This window comes from Antechinus flavipes, chromosome 2, assembly GCF_016432865.1.
Source record: "Antechinus flavipes isolate AdamAnt ecotype Samford, QLD, Australia chromosome 2, AdamAnt_v2, whole genome shotgun sequence".
Lineage (NCBI taxonomy): Eukaryota > Metazoa > Chordata > Mammalia > Dasyuromorphia > Dasyuridae > Antechinus > Antechinus flavipes.
In genome coordinates this window covers 129,775,322-129,803,224 of record NC_067399.1, presented here as the reverse complement: position 1 = coordinate 129,803,224, position 27,903 = coordinate 129,775,322, and the positions used below count along the sequence as shown (strand labels likewise).

General features: G+C 32.4%; 1 protein-coding gene across 1 annotated transcript in view; it reads right to left on the bottom strand.

Moving 5' to 3' along the window:
* The window catches only part of KCNU1 (potassium calcium-activated channel subfamily U member 1), a 268,697-nt gene that overhangs the window by 167,731 nt on the left and 73,063 nt on the right, over positions 1–27,903 (bottom strand). Inside the window, 4 exon segments of the mRNA XM_051975505.1 lie at positions 3,024–3,115; positions 11,321–11,491; positions 18,226–18,301; positions 21,038–21,113. Of these exon segments, the coding sequence (XP_051831465.1) occupies positions 3,024–3,115; positions 11,321–11,491; positions 18,226–18,301; positions 21,038–21,113 (415 nt within the window).

Below are 27,903 nucleotides of genomic sequence, written 5' to 3'. Positions count from 1 at the left end.
AATGCAATTGTATTTTCAATGAAATCTACTTCACAAACTTTCCTTTCTTTCTACTACCTTTCTTTAACCAGATATGCATGTCTCAGAAAATCAACCATTTCTGGGACATTGCCATATTCCTTGTCCATGGTCAGTAATTAAATTGGAATGAGGGAGTAAAAATAAGGGAGAGACTTAGTACTTCTCTTAAGTTATAAAATGACTTATCAGATTTTAAATCTTTTATTCTGAACCAGTTCTGGACCAGATTTGCTTCCGTTATCCCAGTCATCCTCCAAGAATTGGAAACAAAAGGTTAAACTAATGCTTTGGTGATCATATAAATTTCTATGCCCATAACAAGATACATTTAAAGTATAATTTGTATATATTTTTAATAGAACAAAAAAGGGATGGAGAACATATACATGGAGTGAAATCTGGGACAAAGTCATGGGCTTGAGCTGTGTTCTAAGATCTACTATGACATGCTGCTTTCTTGATCTGACAAATGCATATTAACCTATTTCAATTGAGATTTATACTGTATTTGAATTTTGAGTCCTCATTGGCCTTTTGAGCCAAAATTCTTTTATACCATGTGGTCTTATACCCGCTAGCAGTGTTCACTTAATTGTTATGCTTTTTATGTCTTTGCAAGGAAGACTCAGGTAAAGTTTTTCAATCATTTACTATATTGTAGAGTTAAACCTCTGGGCCTTCTTTCTTGGCTAAATGAATAATACCATAAGTAACAGTATAACCCAGAGGAGCATACATGGTATAGAGAGTAAAGAAACCCTTTTTTATCTATCTTCACAGCTACCAAAGTCAACTACAGATCAAACCATATTACTTCATTGCCCAAGAAGCTTTATATTTCTTCTAGGATACTTTATAAAAATCACTCTATCATTTAAAACCCTTTACATAATGATTACAAAACAAAAATTTTCCACATATTTCCTATTTCTCCTTTTCATATAAGGCAATCTGACTCACTTGCTATTATCTGACATATATGTCAGAGAATAAACATATTGCATTTCTTACCCCTTTGCTGAACCCATTTCTAAAATTTGAGTCTTTCTCCCTCATGGTTCTTGTCTCTTTGAATGCCTTCCTTTTGTTCAAGACAGCTTGGATTTCGATTATCTTACAAAGTCTTTCCTGAACACCACAACTGGTAATGCTCCCTTCATTCTGTATTACTTTGTATATACTTTGTTCACGTTTTATACTTATCTATATACATGTTGTCCATCACTTGTATACCCAAGTAAAATGTAAGTTTTTTGAAGGGAGGAACTGTTTGTTTTTTGTCTTTTCATATCAAAAGTGGTATGGGGAATAAGTGCTTAAAATGTTTGCTGAATTGAATTGAATTTCCCTTTCTTTTCCATGCCTAGTAGTGACAAGTTTGATAGTCTGCAATCTGATAAATCGAATTATAATTGGCTTAAATATGGTCAGTACAATAGATTAATTGCATATAATTATAATTGATATATAACAAAACAATATGAATTAAGGAGAATTCTTTCAATGAAAGAACTATTTTAATATCTTATTTCAGGATAGATATTGCAATGAGTTGTTTAAATATACATCAATAGGTGACAAGCTCTTGCAAGTGTTATTAGAATGGAAAAGTTTCATCCTATGTGACCCCACAATGGACTTTTTGTGTGATATACTGGGACAAGGGCAGATAGAGATGCAGATAGAGATGGCTGGCCACCATTTGACAATTTGAGTTTGGTTACAGTAATTCAAAAAGATTTCCTAAAAATTAGAGGGCTTGAGATTTAAGATGGAAGAAGTGATGACAATAGTACTGAAAACCATAGATGATATAAAATGCTAAATTTTATTCAATTCCACTAAAATGTATATATATATATACATACACACACACACACACACACACACACATATATATATATATATATATATATATATATACACACACACACATGCACACACACACATACACACATGCCATTTAAATGATTAATTCTGTGCTAGACTCCCAGAAGTTAAAGACAAAATCATCTCTGCCCTTAAGGAACGTAAATTCTAGTCCTGGGAAATAACACTAACATATAAATATTTAATATCTGTTTATCTATGATTTATATCATCTATGAATGCATAGTATATCTATTTAGATAGGTACATATATACATATGTGTACATGTATTCACAAAGAGTAAATATTAATTGGTTATTGGACAGGAAACAGTTATCCCTTCCACATCACCAGGGTTAGGGATGCAGCATCCCCATGGTGTGGAAAATTCACATAAAATTTTTTGGCCCTTTCTTCATACCAGAGAAGAAGTTTGAATTATTATGGTATTAAAATATTTAAATTTAATTGGCCATACATATAATTTATGCATTTATGAGTTTCTAAATATTTTCTCTCTTATATGCTGGCTCTTGCATGTTCTCTGCTGCTTCTACAAAACTCCCCCCAAATCCCATTTAGTTTATTATGCCATCCTGCAACATATTTAAAACCAGGATGGAAAAAATTGCATTGTGGAAGAGATGATAGTTCTAGACTTAGGGAAAACAAAGCCACATTAGTATAGAATTTTAAAGGAGACTGAGAATTCTATGAAGCAGATGGGAGGAGAGGGAGCATTTCAGTCATGAAGGGTAGCCTGTGAAATACAATTAGAACTTTATGTAATATGTAATACATAACTATGGAAAATCAATCTGTATGCAATGCCAGTTTTAAAATGCATATAACTTATAATTGAATAAAAATTCCACCAACTTTTCGGATTCTTTGGAAAATTGTTTTAATTGCTGAAAATAAACTACTGTGAAATTTTATAAAGTGTGATTTTTCTTGGAGCTCATTTCCTTTGTAAATAAATATGAATCGAAGACCCCATCTGCATGAGAAACTATAGGGATGTGATTGAATTATTAGCTTAGAATATTTAACAAATAGAGAATTATTACACACATACACACACACACACACACACACACACACACACAAACAAACAAATAAAAGCACCTACTTTCTCCCTCTGACCACTTCATAGGAATGGGAATATTTTTTGCCTTTTGCAAAGGTTTCCATAAGTTCAGGAGCATAATTTGCAAATAATATCTAAAATGACAAGCAGATATGATCTTAGTAATTACTCCTCTGATATGACTTAGATTTGAAAGTTGTTAGCACTTCTGAATGATACTTCACAATTCCATATTATTTATAAAGATAGCTATTAAAAATTCCTCTAAACTGTAGATGATAGTCTTTTGGGGGTCCCAAACAAATGCCTTTCAGATTCAAAGATGAGGCAAGTTTACTATGTTCAAGCCTTTTAATTTGATCTGATCTTGGAAAAGTGGATCATTAGCATTAGTGTTAATTCAGCAATATTCCCTATGTAGTGGTTTCAAAAAAAAATAAATTTGAGAATTAGTGTTAGGAAGGGAAATAAAAGAAAGGAATTTAATCCTGATTGTTTATAGTTTGGAAAGATTTAAGCTGTTTTGAGAGAACAAGAAAAGGAAGTAGGATTTTTGGGAAATGGTAGGGTCAAAAATGAGGCTGATGGGAAGGAAAGGGAAGGAAAATTTGGAACAATACTATGATGTACTTTGTTTACATTTAGAAATCAGGAGATACAATTGGACTAAATCTTAAATAGTAATAATAGCTAACATTTAGATAGTTCTTTGGATTTGCAGAGAACTTCACAAATATCTCATTTTATCCTCACAACTCCCAAGAGATAAGTTCTATCATCTCCAAATTACAGGTAAAGAAACTGAGTCATACATAGGTAAGTGACTTGCTTGGGATTACATAACTAGTGAGCATTGGAAACTAGATTTGAAACTAGCTTTCTTGACTCCAGATTGAATGTTCTATCCATTGTCACTTAGCTGCCTATTAAAGGGAGTGTTACTTCCACCACTTCAAACATTTGCGTGTATGTACTCCAATGTGCTTAAAGGTGACTGCTAAAAGAGCTTATCTCAGTCCTCTAGGAGCTAAAGGATAAATGAGGAAGTAATACAAAAAATATAATTCTTTCTTTGCCCTTTATGATGAGAAAAACTTCATTTCTCTAAAGGAAAAATGATAAAGAAGAATTAGGTTACCTGTGTCAGTTGAGATAGGAAAATACTCTAACTTTTCTTTTCTGTTTTCATTCCCCCATTCTTATCCCACTCCAATTGATGGAGTTGGACTTCGACTTTACAATGACTTTATAAACATTTTTTAACTCATTGAAACTTTTCTGTCATCACAAAAAATGTACAAAAAATTTAGGATATTTTTTGTACACATAATCTTATTTCTTTAACTATTTCTTGCCTATAGAGAAAAAGATACCAAATTTTGAAGGGTTTTTGGTATCAGAATTTAGTGGCTTCAGGCATCATGTAGTGTAACTCCTTCATTTTAAAGATGAGGAAATTGAGTCATATAGCAGTTAAATGACTTGTCTGAGTTAAAACAGAAAAGTAGCAGAGCTCATATTTAAATACTAGAAGGTACATTACATATATATATACACATATGTATACATATATATGTGTGTATGTATTGTATATACATGTTTATGTATATATGCTTGTATATAGTTATATAATTACACACATTTATATATATATACACTCTGTGTGTGTGTGGAAAGAGCACAGAATTTTCGATTGGGAAACCAATGCGTAGCTAGTTAAGAAAATGTTGGTTAAAATTTAAATTTGCATTTTTGAACTATAGCTTACAACTTTTGACTACAGGTCCTTCCTGGCTAGGGAAACATGCATAGTTTTTATTTATTTGGAGTCTTGAAATATAATAAAGTTGGTTTTAATTTAAAAAAGGTGATGGGAAAAAAAAAGCTGTCCATCTATAATCATCCATTGTCCACAAGGTAACTCAGTGGATAAAGTGCTGAGCATGGAGGAACACCTGAGTTCAAATCTTGTCTCAGATACTTACTGTGTGATCTTGCAAAAGCTATTTAACCCTTGCTTGCTTTAGTTTCCTCATCCATAAAATGAGTTGGAGAAGGAAATGCTGAACCACTCCAGTATCTTTGTCAAGAAAACCCCAATTAGTGCCATGAAGAGTTAGATACAACTGAAAAATGACTCAACAACAATAACAATATATCCATTCACAGAGATACACCATAGAAAATATATTTAAAAGGGAATTCTATAAAGAATAATGGAGACAAAATTATCTGAAAAATGATTATGAAAAGCTATCACTATGAACATCTTTAAACATATGAAGTATGGGTAGCAAGCACAGTAAAACACATCAAATACTTGTGAAGACATGAAAGCTGCTAAGATAGCATAGGTAGAAACACTAGGCAAGGAGCTCAGACTCCCAACAGGAGACAAGGCTAGCAAACACACAGTAGCAGAAAAGGATAGAACTGCACTTCTGTAAATTATTCCTGAACTGCCATAGGAGAGAAGACCAGAAAATTATTGAAGAAGGTGGAATCTCTTATTGGTCACCAAACTCAGGACCAAAAAAGGCCTTCTCATACCTTCCAAAAGCACAAGACCAGAGTCTGACCCAAACACAGCTCCCCCAATCAAGAAACTCATGTTAAAGATATATAAGTAAACAGGAGAAAATGCTGGACATAAACTCCCCTTCCTCTAAAACCAAACAATAAAAAAAAACAACAAAAAATTCCTCTGCATTTATTTTCTGTGTAGAATGCTCTTTTCTTCTTTTTCTCCCAAAGAAATCAAAACTTTTTAGTTCCATAATGCAAGAAGTTAACCCAGAAGGAAAAAAAATAGAAAATTCCATTAAAAATAGCAATGGAATACAAACTACATTGTTGTCTATTTACCAACATATCCTTGGCAACTAAATTAATGCACCTACAGAACACTCCACAGAAATAGATAAATCTAAATAATTAGAAAAATATTAATTATTCAATAGTAGATCATACAAATATAAAACAAATGATAATACAGTACTATTTCATTTACTTATTCAATCCCATGCAAATCAAACTATTGCAGGTTCACTGCATGGATCTAGAAAAAATAATAAGGAAATCCATGTGAAAGAACAAAAGGTCAAAACTCTCAAGGTCAATAATGAAAAATAAAGTGGGAAGGAAGGTGGCTTCTGTATTTTATAAAGCAGTAATAATCAAAACATTGGTTACCGGTATAAAAAATAAAGGTGTTAAACAATGGAAAACATTAGGCACATAACAGAAACCAAAAAAAAAAAAAACAGTATTGGAGTGCTCAGTAAACTCAGTTGACCCCAGAAACTAGGCTAAGGACTCATTATTTGGCCAAAAAAGCAAAACAAAATAAAACCTACTGCAAAACTGGAAGGAAGACTAGCAGAAATTAAGTAGAGACCATCATTTCATACTATGTAACAAGATAAACTTCAAATGGACAGGCAACTCTAAATACATTAAAGATTCAAGGAAAAATATTCATGACCAACAAAGTAGATATAGAGGATCACATAGGAGAAAATAGTTTTGATTTTATGATAAGTTTTTGTACAAACAAAGCCAATGTATCTAAAATTAGAAGGGAAAGAGAATGTGGAGAGAAAATCTTTCTAAGAAGTTTCTTTTCCACAACATACATGACAGTGTTTTAAATATATAACAATTAAGCTTAATATCCCAAGAGTTAACTGTTTAAAGAATATGAACAGGTATTTTTTTAAGGAATAAATCCAAGTTATTAACAACTTTAAGAAATGATATTTCAGATCATTAATAAATAGGGAAATAAAAATTAAATTAACTCTGCAGATCCACTACATACGCATAAACTAACAGTTATAAAGAAAGAAAAATAACAAATGTTGATGAGGACTGCAGAAAACAGCTATAATGATGCACTCTTAGTGGAGCTATGAATTGTTCTACCTATAGAATTATACCCTATATTACAGAGAAAAATCTGTATGTACTAATTATGTATAGAAAAGAATTGGAAACTAAAAGATACCTATTGTGGAGAAATATCTAAACAAATATTATATATGAATATGATGACATTTTTATTAAATGTTAAGAAATGAATTCTGAGATATTTGGAGAATCTTTTATGAGCAGAACTATGATAATATTCTATATAGTAGCATACAATACCAACAAAAATATAAAGAAAAGAAACAACTTTGAAAGACTGATATCAAAGTATTGAGGATGAAACATGACATTCTCCTGAAGTGTTAGACTCAAGATTCATATTAACACATAAAATATTGGACACAAGCAATGTGAAAATTAGTTTTTTTGTTTATGCATTTCTTTTATGGGGTTTTGTTTTCCCTTTTCATTTGAAGATTTCATCAATTCCCAGATATTTGCCATCACTATGTAGATAACTTCAGGATGCATATATCTAGCTTCTTAGCATATTATTTTAGCATCTCTTCTGAACTCTAATTCCATATAATTCTGTTCACTGGATATTTCTTACTAGATTTTCCACAGGAATTTCAAACTCAGCACCAAAAAAATTGAACTCTTTATCTTCACTCCTAAACTTGATCCTCTTCACACTACCTTATTTCTATAGAATGACAAGCATTTTGCCATTTGCTCAGGTCCAAATTCTTGATATTATTCTTTATCCTTTATTGTCCCCCATACTAAATATTTAGGTAGTTGTTAACTCTTAAAATTTCTATATCTACCGTATCTCTTCCTTCAACATCTACTCTCCATCACACTGGCTTCTTGGTCACTGGCTTCTTGGTTCAGATTTTTAATTGCCTCAACTTTTGCAATAGTCTTTCCTAATTCAAGTTTCTTCTCTTTAGCCCATCATCCACCACATGCCAAAGTGATTTTCTTAAAAATATAGTCTGACCATGTCACCAATTCCCCCCCTACACACCACTAAACTCAAATAGTTTCTATTATGTCTAGTATCAAATATAAAGATCTTTGTTGATGTTGTCTAGATATTTTCAGTGGTTTCTAACTCTTTGTGTCTCTATGTGGGATTTTCTTTTTTTTTTTTTTTAATTTCCCCTCTCTTCTATTTAAAGAAAATAAAGCTTTTTATTTCCAAAACATATGCATAATTTTCAACATTTACCCTTGCAAAACCTTGTGTTCCAAATTTTTATCTCCCTCCTTTCCCCTAGTCCCTTCTCTAGATGACAAATGATCCAAAATATGTACATATTTCTACAACTATCATGCTGCATAAGAAAAATCAGATCAAAAAGAAAAAAAAGTTAGAAAGCAAACGAAATGCAAGCAAACAATAACAAAAAGTGAAAATATTATGTTGTGATCTACACTCAGTCCCCAGGATACTCTCTCTTGGTACAGATGACTCTCTTCATCACAAGATCATTGAAAATGTCCTGAATCACATCACTGTTGAAGAGAGCCATGTCCTTCAGAGTTAATCGTGGTATAATCTTGTTGCTGTGTACAGTGTTCTCTTGGTTCTACTCACTTCATTTAGCATCAGCTCATATAATTCTCTCAGGCGTTTCTGAAATCATCCTGCTGATCGTTTCTTAGAGAACAATAATATTCCATAACATTCCATATGGAATTTTCTTGACAAAGATACTACAGTGGTGTCTCATTTTACTAAATTTATAGATGAAGAATTTTAGGCAAATTCTGTTAAGTGAATTGCCTAGGATCACATAGCTCATGTCTGAGGCCCGATTTGAATTCAGGTCTTCCTGATTCTACACTGATTACTCTACCCACTATACTAACTAGTTGCCCCTTTGTTGATAGTTATTAAAACCTGGTCTTTTCCATCTTTCCAATTTTCTTGCAATTTGTTCTCCTCTATAAACCCATTATTCTTGCCTATTTTTGCTGTTTCTCACACTGGATATCCCATCTCTTCACTCACAATGCTCTATCTCCTAACTGTATTTATATTAGTTATTCTATATGGCTGCAAAACTATCTTTCCCTTTCTCTGCATATTAGAATAACTGATTTCCTTCAAAACACAGCTCAAAATTTACTTTTCTTCAAGAGCTCTTTTCTGGTCTTCCAGGCAGTAGAGACTTTCTTTCTTATGTTACCTTCCATGTATTCTGTATGTGTCATATCTGTTAATGCAGGATGGTTGTAAAATCATCTTCACAAGGACAAGATGGTATAAGCATATTTGATAGCAGTTTATCTGAAAATAATCTGAGTATTTAGGAGTAAAAAATGAAATATGGCTGCCAAAGTAATTAATGAAATCTGTAGCTTCAGTGAAAGACAACATCAAGAAAAGAGGAGATTATAATACCAGACTAATTTTCCTTAGTTATAATATTTATAATAGTGTATTCTGTTTTGAATACAATATTTTAGGAAAGATATGCTACATAGAATCCCAAAGAAGTAAACTAGAATTTCAAACTTTTAAGTTCGTAACATATAAGTTGAAATAATTAAAGATGTTTAATTTGGAGAAAACAAAAACATGACCTGATGGTTATCCTCAAAAGATTGAAGTGTTATCTTATGGAAGAAGTAGTTAGGTAGTGGTTTGGATCCAGAAGGAAAAAACTAGGAATAATTGTTAAAGGGCAAAAAATTCAATTTTGATTTAAGGAAAAATTTACTCATGATTAATTAAAAGTGGAATGACCTGCTTATAGGCTTGTATGTTTGTCTTAACTTAGTCTTTAAAAAAAAGTATTTATTTATTTTCAGCTCCTAACTCACATCCTCCCCCTGTAAAAATGTAAGAAAAATGCTACCTATTACATGAATGAAGTCATGAAAAACATGTTTCTGCATTAATGTTATTCCAGGGGAAAAATAAGTAAAATAAGTGAAAAGAATATATTTCAATCTGCATACCGAGTTATAGCATTTTTCATCAGAGACCATTGAAGTTCTGTTGTAACCCTATATTGGTCAGAATTACAAATTTTACATTTATTTATCTTTAGAATATTCCTGTAACTGTGTGCATTGTTCTGGTTTTGCTCACTTTGCTCAGCATCAATTCATGTAATTCCTCTTGGACTTTTCTAAAACGATCCCTCCATCATTTCTTACAGCACAGTATTCTATCACATTCCTATATCATAGCTTATTCATCCATTCCCTAGATGATGTCCATTCTCTCAATTTCAGTAAAACTAGAACTGCTATAAATATTCCTCTAAGTGAGATTTTCCCATCCACCCCCTTTCCCTTTTTGATTTCCTTGGAGTACAAATTGCTATTCAGTCATTCAATTGTGTCTGACTCCATTTGGAGTGGCAATGGCAGTGGAGAGTTTTTATCCATTTCCTTTTCCAACTCATTTTACAAATGAAGAAATTGAGGTAAACAAATTTAAATGGCTTGTGCATAGGCACTCTACACTTGGGTGGCTCCTAGCAACTCCATGCTATATATACCTAATATGTAGCCAAGTTTAGATGCAGTTTTAGGGCCCCTTGGGCAGAGTTCCAAATTGTTCTCCTTCAAGTTTTGAAGCAATGATTAGATGAGTAAATGTTGGGGTGAGTTATAGAGGAGATAATTTTTCAGGTATAACTTGGACAAAATAGTCTATACAATCCCTTCCAAAATTGGTAATTCGGTAATTATGAGAACTAGATTCAAATGCTGGCTCTGCTACTTACTGGCTGTGTCACTTTAGGAAAAGCACTTTCTCTCTCTGGTCCTTATTTTCCCCATCTGTAAAATGAGGGGGAGGGGGTGTTGGCAAATGTGGTTTGATTAAAAGAATTTTGGATTTTGAATCAGGGAACCTAAGTTTGGTCTTGACTCAGACACTTGGTATCTGAGTGGCCTTTGACAATTCAGAATCCTTATTTTAAAAAATGAGGATATTGGGTTAGATGTCCTTTCAATCTCTCATATTATGATTCTATAAACTGGGTTCATATCTTGGCTCTGATACCTACTACCTATCACCCCTGGGTAACCCACTTTAAACATGATTTTCCTCATCTATAAAATGAGGACATTAGAGTACATGATTTCTAAGCTGTTATTTAGTTCAAAATCTATGTCTGGGGTTATCTACTATGTCTTCATGATTTAGATCCCCTGATACTCAACCGTTTTTCCATTATAACACGTGATGGTTTTCTTCTGAATCCTTCATATTACCCACAAAGTGCTAAGCATATATTAATCTAGCAATAAATATTCTTTTTAATGCTAATTGAGTGATCAAATTGAATATCGATAGATAACACTTCTTTCCATTTCTTTTCTTCCATTTCTCTTTATTGCCAAGTCTTCTACCCATTTTTAAAAAAAGTAAATAGCCCAACTATTTTTGTCATTTAGGAGCTGTCACTATTTCAAAAAAGATTAAAATTTTTTTTCACCAAACTCATAATGATGAAGCAAATGATGAAGGTCCGTCCCAGGGCTGTTTTAGCTACAACGTCTCCAAATCCGACAGTTGATGTTGTTGCAATGACAAGATAAAAGGCTTCAAAATAAGACATTATCTGGGAATTTCTACCTTTGAGCCAGGGATCACCTGAGTTTTCCACCTGTCCAAAGAAAGAAGACTCAGGAAAGATTTCATAAAGGAGTGAGGGAGCCCACCAACCCGAAATATGTTATAGAAAGGAAAGTTTCTAGAATTTAGCTTTGCTTTAGCATTATTGATTCATTTTTCTTAATGCTATGAAAATATACTAGTCAAAATTCCACTGAGTGATTAATAATGTGTTGTTTTCCTTATCTCTAATTAGCAAATAACTGGACAAGAATTGTCCAATATTAGTCTTTAGGGACAGCTAACTTAGATTTTTAAAGGATGTCCCATATCCAAAAAGTCACCTTACTTGCTTAGATTTAATATTGCCTAATCCTATTTCTATATTTGTTGTTAGAGAACAGAGAAAAAAATCTCCTGTTTAGAAAGAAAGATCTTTTGCTATCAGCATGATTGTATTTGTGCTGTTACTGTTATCATCATTATTAATTATTTTATTAAATCTGTACTTTGATATCTGTTTTAATGTAAAAATGCTTTATCAATAGATAACAAATTTTAGTAGTGGTAATTACATGAAATATATAAAAGCTGTAAAGATCCAATCAGAGACTATATATTTATTTTATCTGAGGACTAGAACAAGTCTAGAAAAGGGTCATTTTGGTCATATGGCAGTGATTCTTACAATATTAGCAACTCAGGAAGACCAAAGCAGAGATGGATTGCCATCTATGATAGGAAAGTGATACTCCCCACTAACAAAAAAAAAGACAAATGCTTGAAATATTGAAATGTATTATTGAGCACAATCATTTTAGGTATGCAGTGCTTAATTATTATTCATGTAAATTATCACAAGAAATTTAATAACAATGATAAATACTGTAAATAAAAACAGCTTAATTCTGTGGTTGTTTCTATTATTTATTAATCATGAAATAATAATTTTGAAATGATATACCATACTTTTTGTTTTGAATCAAATCAATGATTTCATTGTTTTACAGAACTTCCAGTGAGATAACTTTCTCTAAGTATTTTCCCTGAAATATAGAGTCTTGTCAAACTGAGTAAGTTGCCAAGAAGCAAAATGCCCAAAGATACATAGTCAGCCTGTGTCTGAGTCAAAATTGGACCCAAGTCTTCTTAATTCCAAGGTTGTTTTCTATCCACAATTCAATCTGATTGTTATTGGTGATGATAATTTGATTTCATCTTGATTGTTAATTATAATCATCAATTATGAGTGAATAAGAACTCACTTTAAGAATGTAATACATCATTTCAAATGTCATAGGAAAAGAAAATGAAAAACGTTCATACTATCTACTCAATACATTAAAAAAATCAAAGTTCAGAAGAATGAAAATGTTTCATAATCATCTTCTCTTTTGTCTTATTTTCCTTGGGGAGAAAAATTCCCAATACATTTTTTTCTGAATTTCTCTGATGTCTAACTAACCTTCTATTCCTTCACACATATAAATGTAATAGTTAAAATGTATATAAAATATCTATCTATATAAAATACACACAGGTATAAATATAATACTGCCCACATATCTCTTTATGTAATATTTGATCTCATTCAGTCCACACAAAATGGTCTATTAATTAAAACTTTCAAAAAATCTGTAATTTTTTCATTGTTAGGAACTGCTTGTTCCATAGCAGATATGAAATCAAAAGAGTCTCAGATTTATTAAATTGGAAACCTAGGGAATTGCACAAGGCACTCAAGAGTTTAAATGACTATTTAGTGTCAGTCACAAAGCTAACAAGTGACATAAGTAGAATTTGTGACCAAATCTTCCTCCAGCTCTCCCTTCAATATGCTAAAGTGCCTCAATTCTTATAAGTAAACTAATTTATAAATGATATTTTGATGTTGCTTATTGATGGAAGTCATGAGATATTTGACTTTTATAGCTCTCTCTCCTATTACTCCCTCCTCAATAGTGGGAGAGGGGAAGGGGCTGAAGATATATCTCTTGCTAGGGGAATAAGTATCCCAGAGTAAGTAGAGAAATACTGTGATAGGAGAATTTTAAGCATGGGTGGGGCATTATGATTGATCCTTTAAAGACAAACCTAACATGTTATGAAGTTTTCATGGAAATCTGATATTTGTTTCATTATTTCTTGTGAAGACTGAATTTCTTAAAATTTTTTCTCCTATATTCACTCCATCTTACCTAACTCCAACTCAAAAGGACAAATAAAAATTAAAGACTACAGAGAGAGGGAAAGGAGTGCAGGGCTAGAGAGAAGCAAAAGTATGGTTCCAGATATATTTCTTGTTTGTCTGTACTTGAGTTTCCTCATTGTAAAATGGGGATAATATCTTCACTTTCCACCTTTCATGTTACTTTGGAGAAGAGCCCTGGTTGTAATCTCTCTGCTGTTCTTCCTAAGTCTTTTCCTTGAAAATATTGCCTTACACTGGAGTAATAAGAATAAACCTGAATGGGAAGGAGAATCTCTCTTTCCAAAGTTGTTTCTTTCAGTTCCAAATTTCTATCATCCAACTCTCTTCCTCCTTCCTTCCTTCTCTTCTTTCCTCCCTCCCTTCTTCCCTCCTCTCTCTCTCTCTCTCTCTCTCTCTCTCTCTCTCTCTCTCTCTCTTTAGATATAGAATTTTTTATTGGGGGGAAATCCCCTCACAACAGAGACAGTTTCAGAACTGATTCAGCCAAATCCTCTGTCTGAATGGAGAGACCTCCCTTTAGAGAGAGCAGTCAAGGACCTTTTAAATGGCATGAGTCCCTCAGAGATGCCAAATTACATGATGAACTTCTTCTTGAAGATCATTTCAATCTCCTTGCTTTTCAAAGGGACAACTGCTTTTCTGAGTATCTGTGAATGGTGCAAAATAAATTTCCACAGCAGCACTCAAAGCCTGTCAGACTCATTTTCTTTTTGATGAGCAAAATGGTAGTTCTTTTCTTTTTGTTTGGATTTCTCAGCCTAGTTCTCTTCCTCAGAGGAGCTCTAGGATGGCTTGAGAAAAGAATCCAGTGAGGGAGATGGCTTCATCTGCTTAGATATTGCCTAAGTCTGGCCTGATCTCTTAGCTGCTCACTCACATTCAAGCCTCAAATCCCAAATCTTAAAATAATCCATGGTCAAATCAATGCCACCATTTCTCTCTTTTTTGTTCTAGTTTTTGACTCCCTTGAATTGGGATCCAAGAATATTTTTCACTTTGTCCACATTCACTTCTAGCTCTTAAACAACAAGAAGGGTGGAGAATAAGTTTAATTTTCATAGAAACAGAATAATTTTGGAACTAGCAGGAAAAATAATACATCATTCCCCTTTTGTCCAACATCTCTGTCCTAGCTTGTTTGCAGATGCCTAAAATTATATAGATCAAAGGATTTAGATCTAGATAGTATCATAGTGATCACTTAGGTTATAATCTATTCATTCTATAGATAAGGAAACTAGAATTCACAATTGGGGAAGGGATTTGATAAAAGTCAAATAAATCAAATAAATTCAACTGTAATTTCTATTTTACAAGGGAGGAAATGGAGAGTGAGAGATGAAGTGACTTTATATATTTTTTCTATTTACATTATCCCACCCAGAAGTTTTGGCATGCATCATAACTTAGCAAGAATATTACAATAGCTCTATGATGCATATCTCTACACCATTTCTTCCCTTTGCAGTCATCTCCTATACCTGGCTTATGAAATAACATTCTTAAATCACAGATCTAACCATAGAAGTCCTTTCTTCTTTAACTTTAAGAGGTTCACAATTGCCTATACTATTAAATATAAAATCTTTAATTTGGCATTCAATGCTAGTTGACACTCCTTTCAAAACTCTATGTTTCAACCTGTTTGGAGATTATTAACTCCTCAACAATTGTCAAGTCATTTCCTACGAATATTAATTTGTTTATATCATCAAAACAATTTGAATACACCCTCTCCTTTCTACTTTCAGAAATCTTAATTTATTTCAAGGTTCTTATCAAGTTCTATGTTCACTGTGAAGCCCAGCTAATGCCCTCTTGTTTCATAAATTATCTTCATTTTGTACTTAGCTATGTATAACCAGATCCCAATTAGTCTGAATAATGACATCTGTAAAGTCATCCCATATAGTTACATTTTTACTATACAAGTTATAATTGTGTAATTGTAGTGTGTTTCTACCCAATAGAACTACAAATTGCCAATTCAAATAACGTTACCATCCTATGGACTTCATTATTCCCTCTAATGAGGATTTTGCTATACAAGTTATATGTGCCTTTAAGTAGGAACTTTTGAGGGCAAGATTTCATCTATCTCTCATCATCCATCCATCCATCTATCCATCCATTCTTCTATCTATCTATTATATTTTGGTTTATCTATCATCTATCAATCTATAATTTATCTATCTATCATCTGTCTGTATTTTGTTTATGTCATTAGTGTCTAGATTAATAAATGTTCATGAACAAAGACTGTTTAATATTTGGTTCTCCCATCCATCTGACAAATCCTTTTTTGAATCATCATCTACCTCTTCCTTTCCTTGTGTAGGCATATGTGCCTTTGGATTCTGTGCAGACCCCTCTTATTTTTTTTCTCTTCTGTTCTTTTGTTAATCTTTTAGGATCCTATCACATTCCATTTAACTATCATCTCTTCAGATGACTCATTTATGAATCAAACTTTAATTTCTCCTCTTGACTCCAGTATTGGCTGGATGTCTCCTTAGGTAACTCAAACTCAGCATTTTAAAAACAATGATTTTTATTTTTTGCCTTGATATTAATCCCTTTTCCTAAAGCCCTGATTTCTATTGAGATCAACATCATCCTTTCAAGTGTCCAGATTCATCACTCCAGAGTCATTCTCCTTCAGCATCCAAATTCAAGCAGTTTTTAAACCTTATTGATTCCATTTCCCCAACTTCTTTTACATCTCTTCTCTGCTCTTCTCTCTCATGAATACTCCCCCCAAGTCTTCATAATCTCCTGCTTGGGCTTTTGATCAACCTCTTTGCTTCTATTTGTTTGCCAAACTAATTCATATTCCACACAGTTGCCACGTTGATCTTCCTGACTTGATACTTCTCTTGCTAAGACATTTCAATGGTATCTATTGCCTTTTAGTATAAAATAACAAATTCTCAATTTGGCACTTAAAATCTTTTTTGGTTCTACTCCAACTTGTTATCCTAGTCTGATTTCATTTTATTCTTCCTTTTTTTTTTCAGTTTTCACTCAAGACAAATTGGTTTACTTGACATTTTCAAAAAAGGGTTTGCCATTTCCTTCCTTCACGATGTTTGCAATGCAAGCCCTCATGCATGAAATGTTCTTTCTCCTCTTTGGGGGCTTTTCTAATCCTTCTCTCCTTTCAATGTTAAGTTCAAAAAAATATTTTCTGCACAAATCCTTTCCCAGCATTTACATTAAAAATGCTTTCCCTACTCTCTATCAATTTTACTTATTTTGCACATTTGTTTTTACATATAGGTTTGCATGTTGTTTCTTCCCCTTTGAATTAAGTACCTTGAAGATAAGAGCTGTTCGTTTTTGCCTTTATACAACAAAATTAAATTGAATTTATTTCATTGGTTATTAGCTTAATAAATGTTTGCTGCTCAATTGATTGTTAACACCAGACCAATGATTAAACCAAAGTTATCTAACTTTCAAAACCACTGATTCTTCAATAGACTAAAGGGACTTTCTACTCACAATTACAATAGCTTTTCTTTGGTTTGTTGTTGTTCAGTCATTTAACTCATGCCTCATTCTTTGGGCCCCATTTCTAGTTTTCTTGGTAAAGATAATGCAAGAGTTTCTGATTTACTTATCCAATTCATTTTACAGATGAGGAACTGAAGTAAGCAGTGTAAAGTGATTTGCTTAGGATTACACAGCTAAATAAAATATGAAACCATATTCTTACTTCACTTTCAGAGTTTTATCTACTACTTGATTGTTCTTTTCTCTGACTTAAAACATCTCATTACCTGTTAAACTCAAATACTTCTGATAAGACACAGAAAGTCTTGTGTTTATAACTTAGCAGGAATAAATGTTATTAGATTTTGCCTTGAGAACAGGTGAAAAAGACCAGGAATGGTGATGTATACTTGTAATTCCTGCTACTGTGAGAGATTGAGTATGATGGATTGTTTGAGCTCAGGAGTTCTGAACTGCAGTGAATTAAGCTGATCAAGTATCTCTCCTGAGGCTGATGCTAATATGGTGAGTCCTGCCCTGAGAGGAAGTAGAGAATTGAAGGGACACCATAAGGAGAGTCTAAGAGAAAGAAAGTAGATCAAAGTTTCTGGGCCATTCAGCCAGGGAAACAAATCCTGGAGTGCTGCATAATGAGATGGCAAAATCTAGTTTCAAACAAGAAAACAAACAAAATTGGAAAGGAGGGAGTAGCATATTGTGAAAAATATGGGAAATTTGAGAGTGAGGGTGAAGATTTCAAGAAGGGGAGCCTACAATGAAACTTCATCTGGCAGATTACTTAAAATACAGGAGAAAGACTTATTGTTTTTTGAGTCTGGTCTGCTTTGACATATATTTACTATCTATTTGAATTTGGGGATATTATTTTACTTTTTTGGGGGAGTTGAACTATGGATTGTCTCAGATTCTTTCCATTCCTAAATCTGTGAACCCACAACTTGTTTTATGAGTTTGCCTGAGTGAGAAATCCAAGAAGTTAATAACTTTTGCCTTCTTCAAAAGGAAAAACCATCCTTACTTAATTCTTTGTTGGAGCCTGGGATCAGGTAGGTACTTACAAGGTGAAGGAATCCTGCAGCCGTAAACCAAGTGCTCACAACTATAGATAAGAGTTGGGAAAACTTTACTGAACTACTGCAGAAAGAAAGAAAAAAGTTCAGATGAGGACATTCAGGAAATTTCTGAAATATGAAATCAATTCTATACTCTAACATATGAAACAAAATTTATACAGATAACACACATAATGAACATACCATTCACCCATACTACAAGACAGTTATTATGTTTTAGGTATCCCCTGGTGGCAGAGATTAATTAGGTTTGCTAGATAATATCAAAAATACATTGTGGTCCTTAAACTCCTCATAAGGCAGTGCAATGCCTAGTATTGGTAGGATCTGAAGTCAAATCCAGCCTCAATCACTTAGCTGTGTGTCTGGTAAGTCATTTAATCCAGTTTCCCTCAGTTTTCTCTTCTGCAAAATAAGCAAGAGAAGAAAAGGACAAACCATCCTAGTATTTTTACCAAGAAGCCCCTAAACAGTTTTAAATTGTTGGATGCTACTGAAATGGCTGAACAACAATAAAAATGATTAAAAATTTGGAACATGTAAAGAAGGGGTGAACATTTTGACTAGCACATGACCTACTCTGCATTTTGTAGTTGATATTAGACAAATAGAGTATTAGATTTGGAGTCAGATTAACTGAATTCAAATCCTGGCTTCAGTACTCATAGCAACTACCTGTACAAACTTGGGCAGGGAAGTAATGCTCATTTCTCTGGGCCTCAGTTTCCAGATTTTCAAAATTAAGGGGTTTGATTAAACAGACTTGAGTTTAGTGTGCATTTGCAAAAGATTCCTACCTCCCTTTGCCTACCTCAGTTTAAAAACTACCCGTAGCCCTTCAATATCAGGGTAACATTTATGGGTTGAGCTGAATGATAGAGATCAGAAAATATGTTATTTGAAATCAAGTGCACTAACAGGATTCTTTTATCCAACAGATAAATTCAACAAATCTTTATTAAATAAATATCTTGTAAAAATTAATGTGTTCAAATATAAAATAAAATAAGGAATTTGAAAAAAAATTCATGTGCAAAACAGAACATTTGAGAGGATTCAAATATATAACTATAAATTTCAATTTCAAGAAATCATATATAATAATAAAACACTTTGTATTCAAAACTGAGTATCTTTTATTTGCCTCCTTGTAGATTATTCTTTTGTATTTTTTTTCTTTTTTTCTTTATTCTTCCCCCTTACCTCCCCAAAGCACAAGTATATTTTTGTATATGTATAGGTACACATATATCTATATGTATATTTATATCCATATAGATATGTACATATACACTCACAAACATATACACTTATATACATGCACTTATGCATATGCATATACATCTATACACATACATATATATGCATTTTCACATTTCCCATTCCTGCTAACTCTGCTATTTTACATCTACTATCTAATTTCCTTTCTATTACTTAACCTCCCCTCCACCCCAAATATCCCTCCTGGATTTTCTTCCCCCACCCTTTCCCTCACTCTATATCACTTTCCCATTAATTTACACACCTTACCCAACTCTTATTAATCTACACCCCACCTTGTTTCTTTCCCTTCCTCCCCTTATTTCTTTAGAGATTTTGGAGGGTGCTATCCCCTTCTTGGTGTGTATGTGTGTGTGTGAGTATATACAACAAAAAAAAAGTTTTGCATTATTTTTGTATAAATGTTTTATTTACTCATCTGTATATATATATATATATATATATATATATATATATATTTAGATAGGGTTTCGTTGCTGTGTCTTGGAATCCATATGGGGCCATTAGAAGATGGTTTTAGGAATAATGAAATGTGTTTTTAGGATGATTGTTTTCCAAGAAGGAAAACTTGCTTCTTCAGTAATGGAGTCTAATCTTAGTCAGTAGTCTTCTGAGAAAGTAGATGACTTCAAGCTATGATAAAATTCTATGACTATATTAGGGAATTCTTATTTGCATACTTTTGTGCTTACTACATAAACACCTCCTAATTTTAACAAAAGTTGTAGGTTTTGTGAAAGACATGTCCCACTAAGAACTATTTATTTTCTTTTGTTACAATCAAATTTACTTAAATTTTAAATTTAATTTTACCTTTTCCAATAAATGAGCATTTCATTTTTGCTTTTCAAGTTACATAGCTAAAAAGAGAGAGCAATATAGTTCACTAAGTACATGCAGAGTTAAGTCAAATAAATCCCATATGGTCTATGTTTAAAAATTTATGTGAGATCCATTTATTTTGCAGTAGACACAGGTTTATTTTTTTCTAAAATATATATAGACAAGAAAATTATTCTATAGATAAAGAAAATTGATTTTATGTGCCTTATGTCTCATACCAACAATGTACACAATGAATTACATTGAATTGAATTTATTTCTATCTTTGAGAAATGGCATTTTAAAGAAAAAAAAATCTCACCTCTTATCTACCATTTTAAAGTAGAATATAAGGCAGACATTAGTAGTTTCTTGCATCAGTGTTTCCTTACCTGGTGAACTGTGATTTAAGAAAAATGTATATATGTATATAGGTGTACATATATATGTATAAAATGATTTCCTTTTATCATATAATGTCTTTTATTTTATGCACAAAATATTCTAAGAGGGGATACACAGGCTTAACTAGATAGCATATAACAAAAAAGTTTAAGATCCTCTGTAATTGACAAAATAAGTAGTGGTTTGTATTTTGCATATATATATTATATATATACACACATGTATAGAAAGTGAGTTGACTTTTTTGTAAAGTCATCACACTAAACTAATCTCTACTTAAAAGCCTTACCTAGTCCTGATGGCTCGTAAATATTGTAATATTTGAGGGAGTTCTAGTAACCGTAATGATCTCAGGAACCTCAAACCTGTATAAAATGAACAAAAAAACTTTTTTTTTTTTTTTAAAGAGAGAAATAGTACAAGAGCAGAAAAGACAACATAACAGAGAAAAATGTGATAATAAAACAAACAAACAACAACAAAATAAGATGGAAATACTATACTTTGATCCGTATTCAGTCTTCATAATTCTATTTCTGAATGCGGATGGCTGTTTCTATCACAAGTCCATTGGTATTCTTTTGAATTACCTCATTGTGGAAAAGAGCCACATCTGTCAAAGTTTTTTATCACAAAATCTTGCTAATTGTTGTATACAATGTTCTCTTGGTCCAATCCATAGAACATCAATTCATATTAAGTCTCTACAGGCCTTGAAATCATTTTGCTGATGTTTTCTTATATAATTATAATATACCATTATATTCATATACCATAACTTATTCAGTCATATCCCAACTGATGGGCATCCACTCAGTTTCTACTTCCTTGCCATTATAAAAAGGGCTGCTATAAACTTTTTGCACATTTGGACCTTTTCTCTTTTTAATGATTTCTTTAGGATACAGACCCAATAGAGACACTGAAGGATCAAAGAGTATGTACAGTTTGATAGCCCTTTGGACATAGTTCCAATTTGCTATCCAGAATGGTCAGATCAATTCATAACTCCACCTACAACGCATTAGTGTTCCAGTTTCTCCATATGCCCTACAGAATTTATCATTAATTTTTTCTGTTATTTTAGCCAATCTGAGAGGTCTGAAGTGGTACCTCAGATTTGTCTTAATTTGCATTTCTCTAATCAATAGTAATTTAAAGCATTTTTTCATATGACTAGAAAGGGTTTTAATTTCATCTTCTGAAAATCGTCTGTTCATATGCTTTGATCATATATCAATTGAGGAAAGAGGTGTATTCTTATAAATTTGAGTCAATTCTCTATTAATTTTAGAAATGGGACGTTTATCTGAAACACTGTGTATAACTTTTCCCCAGATTTCTGCTTTCCTTCGCATCTGAGCTCTATTACTTTTATTTTTACAAAAAACATTGTAATTTAATGGAATCAAAATTATCCATTTTGCATTTCATAATGATCTCTAGTTCATCTTTGGCCATAAATTCATTCATTCTCCTCAGATCTAAGATATAAATTATCCCTTGTTCTTATTTGCTTAATGTATCATCCTTTGTGTTTAAATCAGGAACCCTTTTTGTCCTTATCTTAATATAGAGTGTTAAATGTTAGTCAATGCCAAATTTCTGCCACACTATTTTCCAGTTTTCCCAACAATTTGTGTCAAATAGTGAACTCTTTTTTCAAAAGTTGGAGAATTTGGGTTTGTCAAACACTAGATAACTATAGTCATTGCCCATTATGTCTTGTGAGCTTAACCTATTACACGTATTCACTAATTTATTGATTTATATATCACTGAATAAGCAAACTAATTTAGATAAAATTGTCATTTTTATATTAGGTTGGCATACCCACCAGAACTTGCTATTGTTACAACTGTTTAGATCTAACTTTATTACAGATAAAGTGAAAAGTGTTTTGTAATTGTGTTCATATAGTTCCTGTCTTTGTCTTGGCAGGCAGAGTCTCAGATATTTTATATCTATTTATATTTTGAATAGGATTTTTCTTTCTATTTCTTGCTGCTTGTTGTTTTGTTGTTAATATGTAGAAATGTTGATCAGTTATGTGGTTATTATGTTTGCTCAAGTTGTTAATCTTTACTAGTAGTTTTTTAGTTGATTCTCTTGGATTCTCTGTGTATACCATCATATCTGCAATTTGCTTTCCTCATTTCTTAATCTAATTCTTTCAATTTATTTTTCTTCTCTTATTGCTAAAGCTAATATTTCTAATACAATATCGAATAGTAGTAGTGATCACAGGCAACCTTGTTTCACCCTGATCTTATTGGGAAGCTTCTAGTTTTTCCTCATTATATATATAATGCTTGTTGATGGTTTTAGGTAGATGTTATCTAAACATTTTGAAGAAAACTCCATTTTTTCTAGTCTCTATAGTGTTTTTTTTTAAACAGGAATGGGTTTTGTATTTCATCAAATGCTTTTTCTTCATCAATTGAGATAATCATATGATTACTGTAAGTTTGGTTATTGACATAGTCAATTATGCTGATAGTTTTCATGATATTAAACCAACGCTTAATCCAATCCCATTTTAAATAAAACATTAACAAAAAGATTATAGCAATTTATCACCAGAATAATATAGTATGTCCAAGCAGGATTTATATCAGGAATGGAGGGCTGCATTATACCAGGAATTCAATATTAGGAAAACTATTAGTACAACTGAACATATCAGTAAGGAAAGTAACAGAAATCACATAATTATTTCAATAGATGCAGAAAAGACATTTGACAAAATACAACCCCTATTCTCAATAAAACACTAAAGAGCGTAGGAATAAATGGAGTTTTCTATAAAATGATAAATTGCATCTATCTAAAACAATCAGAAATTATTCCTCCCCTACCTTCCCTATTACTGTAAAGAACACATCATTCTCCCAGTTCCTCAGATTCACATATTAGGAGTCATTCTCAACTTCTCACTATCTTTTACCATCTATATCCAAATTTTTGTCAAGATTTGTTTATTTTAATTTTAAGACATTTCTTGAATATGCCTTTTTCTTTTTTCTTCCTCTTGGCAGGAAGAAACAGAAGATGCATGATGAGACTGGAAATTCTTCTCTTACATTTTCTCTTCATAGGAAATCTATAGAATTAAGATCTATTATTACAGCATCAATTAGACACCTACCAATAAGAGACTAGAGACATGGGTGTGCTGAGGTCACATTGAGTTTCTTGATGGGAGCTGATTGTTAAATTTAGTGGAAGAATGTAACCCTTAGAAATTGGGTTGTAATGGGGACATATTACAAATCAGACATTGCTTTTTTGTTTTATGAATTGTCTAGATTTGAGAAAGTGATAGAATACATGTTAATAATGTAGATAAAACTAAAAAAAATGTATTTATATTCTTCCCATCCCCCAGAGATAGCTATTAAACATTTTCCTACACACTCCTGGAGTAAATAAGAATGTCCATATTGTTTAAAAAAACCTGACCTTGGTGAAGACTCCTTTCAATCAATTTTAGGTAGTAATAGGATTTAATTTTGTTTCAGGTTTGTGAAGACAATGTTCTCTGGAGTTGTATTTGTGAAGTAAAATTTTGATGCTTGAACTTTAGAGATTAGAGCTGTTTGACAATTATTTGTTGACTGAGATTTGATAAGATGAATGATAATGGAATAAGTCAACAAGGCAAGATTTATAAGAATTTCCCCCTTATTTTCTAGAACATTCCTTCCCTTAATACTTCCACACCAGATTTCAGCAAGATATAGGAAATGATGATTGTTTTTGTCAGACTTGAAGATTTTCAAATATTCCTTAAGTTCTGTTATTAAAAAAGTAAAACAAAATAAAAGCAAAAATAACATTTAGTTTGCTTATATTTTATAAATAAAACAAAAACTTGACTAAAACTATCATATTATGTCAGTTGATCGTATATATTCTTTTTCTTTCAGCAAAACTCCTTGAAATGCTTTCTGTACCCAAATTTTCATTTTCTTCCTTAGTTTCTCATTAGGTATTTGTTCTCTGGTTTATGTTCTCATCACTGAAATGTTCTCTCTAAAGTCATCCATGACAGACAATTTCCAAATATTATAGTCTTTTCTCATTTTAAAACTTCTAAATCTATATGCTGGACTTGACATTGTGGCTCTCTCTCTCTTCTTTGATATTCACTTTTCTCTGGGTTTTTCTGACACCCATTTTCTTCTGTTTTTTCCTGGTTTTACTGCTGTTTCATCTTTTATATAACTTCACTTTACTATGGGTTTTCCTGAAGGTGCTGTCCTTGGACCCTTTCTCTTCTCGTTTTACTTTTTTTCTTGGTAACATCATCAGATCTTATGTTTTAAAATTCTTTGTATTTATTTGATTCTCAGATTCGACTCTCTCACACACAGATTCTCTTCTGCACTTTAATCTTAAATCATCAATTTCCTATTAGATATATCAAAGTGGATATCCAGAAATATCTAAAACCAAATTCATGATCTCTACCATTAAATTATTCCTTTTCCCCAAATTTCCAACTTTCTATTGAAGAAATTACTATCCTTTTACTATCTCAGGTTTTTAACCTCACCATTATCTTACATGCCTTATTCTCTCTCACCTCTTTAAAACTAAAAATTTGCTATTTTCACCATCACAATTTTTCCTGCTTCCAATCTGGTCTATTCAAACAGCTACTACATTCCTCCAGTCTTTAATCACCTTTCTCCTTCTTAATGCTCTCTTTAATAGCTTCCTTAATAGTCTACTTGTTTCAAGTAGCTAAACATTCTGAACTACTTTCCATACTGGTACCAATGTAATTTTCCTTAGTCAAATATTTGATCATATGACTCTCCTAGTAAACCAACGCTAGTGAACTCCTGTGCCTTCCAGGCATATAATAATGAAATATACTATTTTTTCCCTGTATGTATTTTTGTTCTCTCTTTCTATCCTATCCATCCTTAATAGTGTTTTGCTTCTAATCCACCCCATTCTGTACCTACCCTCCCTTCTACCACGTCTTCTCTCTTCTTTTACCCATTTCTCCTATTTTTTCTGCCCTCCTTTTTATCCAGCCCTCTCTTTTCTTTCTTTCCCTTTTCTTCTCCTTTCTTCTCCTACTTCTTTTCTCTCTATATATGTATATCTATATATAATTGATCGATTAAGTTTTTCCCCTCTTTGAGCCAAAACTGATGAGATTAAGTTCCAGACAATGCTCATTTTTATATAAAAAATAAACTTAAAATATAAACCAATAAAAATGTGAACCTGTTACTACAAAATGAGCAAAACAAAATAGAAAAGGAAATTTTATTAAAAATAGCTACAAAAGTGAGCAGGTCATGATGAAAAAGATCACAGACTACAAGTTTTTTCTAGTCATTAATTTTCAAAAACTCCACAAAGAAGGATTATACTCTGGAAGTAGAATAATTGCAGTTTATCTCCACAGGTCAAAACAAATAAACAAAAAGTCTAAAAAGTTAACAATTTTATGAATGAACAACAGAGGATAATATTCTTTAATAGAACTGAATATTTTTCCAACCAGCTTTAAGATCTGGGAAGAAACTTGTAGGAATGTCAGAAGAGATACCTCTTAGGTTTGTGGGGGGGGGGCAATCCAAGACAGGGGACCCTTAGAGAATTGTCAGCAAGTCCAACCTCAGCAAATCAGCAGGAGATCCTCAACCTCAAATGATGCATCAGGCAAATGCCCATAGCAGGACTTCCCATGTACCTTGGCAAAACGAGGAGAGACTGAGACTCTACCTCCAGGAATCACCCAGGATAGCCCTAGCCATTTGGCATCTTCAGCCATCAGACTTCCATATGCCTCAGCACAGCCCAGGGGGATTAGGCATCCTCCACATATTTCAGTGTAGCCCCAGGAAAGTAGAGAAGGTTTTATAATAAAGGAATAGGGGGCCTGGAATACCATATCTTAGAGGGCAAAGAACCAGGATTACAACCAAGAATTAACTACCAAACTAGACTAAGCATCATCTTTTAGGGAAGGAGATTAATTTTCAAGGAAGAGACTTTCAATAGTTTTTATTGAAAAAAAACAACTATGTAGAAAATTTGATTTTCAAACATGGCTCAAGAGAAGCATAGAAAGGTAAACGGTGGGAAATTGTATATAAATTATATATATATATATATATATAATATATATATATATATATATATATATATATATATAAAATTCAAAGATTAAAATGTTTGTATCCCTAGATGGGAAAATGCTATCTATAACTCTTGAGAACTCTATCTGTTATTGGGACAGTTAGAGCTGTCATACGTAGATGGACAATGTAGTTGTGAATGGACTTTGAAGGTATGATATTAAAGAAAAAAAGACATAAGAATGGGAAAAGGTTTGCCCTGGAAGAAGAGGAAAGGGGAGGTATAATGAGACAAATCAGATAACATGAAGAGTCACAAAAGACCTATTATAATAGAGGAAAAGAACAGAGGGGGATGAGCATTGTCTGGTACTTAATCTCATCAGTTTGGGCTCAAAGAGGGAATAATTTAATTACTCAGTTGGGTATAGACATTTATCTTACCCTATGAAAAAGGAGGAGAAAGAAGAAAAAAAGGGAGGGTCTGGGCAAAAGGGAGGGCAGAAACACAAGGAAAAATGGGTAAGAGAAGGGAGTTTGGGCAGTAGAAGGGAAGGCAGGTAAAGAATTGGGAGGATTAGAAACAAAACCCCACCATGGAGGGACAGGGTGGAAAGAGTACAAAAGTATTTTTTTATTTAACATATTAATATAAAGAAGTACACATATTGATATAAACACACAAAAACAAATACATAAAGATGGATGTTCAAAAGAAGCATCATAAGAGGTACTCTTAAAAATGATCTGATTATGTGTATATATACTTAAACATATGCATACGTATATACATGCCTTTTTACAAACACATATACACACAGATATCATTTATCTGTCTGTCTGTGTGTCTATCTATGCTGAATGGTAGCCATCTCTGAGGCGGGCAAGGAAAAAAATATATATATGCACATGATTATTTTGTTGTATTTGGGGCAGGATAGCAAATTGTGCATGATCAATTTGCAATTTCATGTGCAATTATCTTTTTTATTGTACTGTGTTGTGAAAATGGTTATTTTGTTCTGTGAATTTTAAAATAAAATAAATTTGT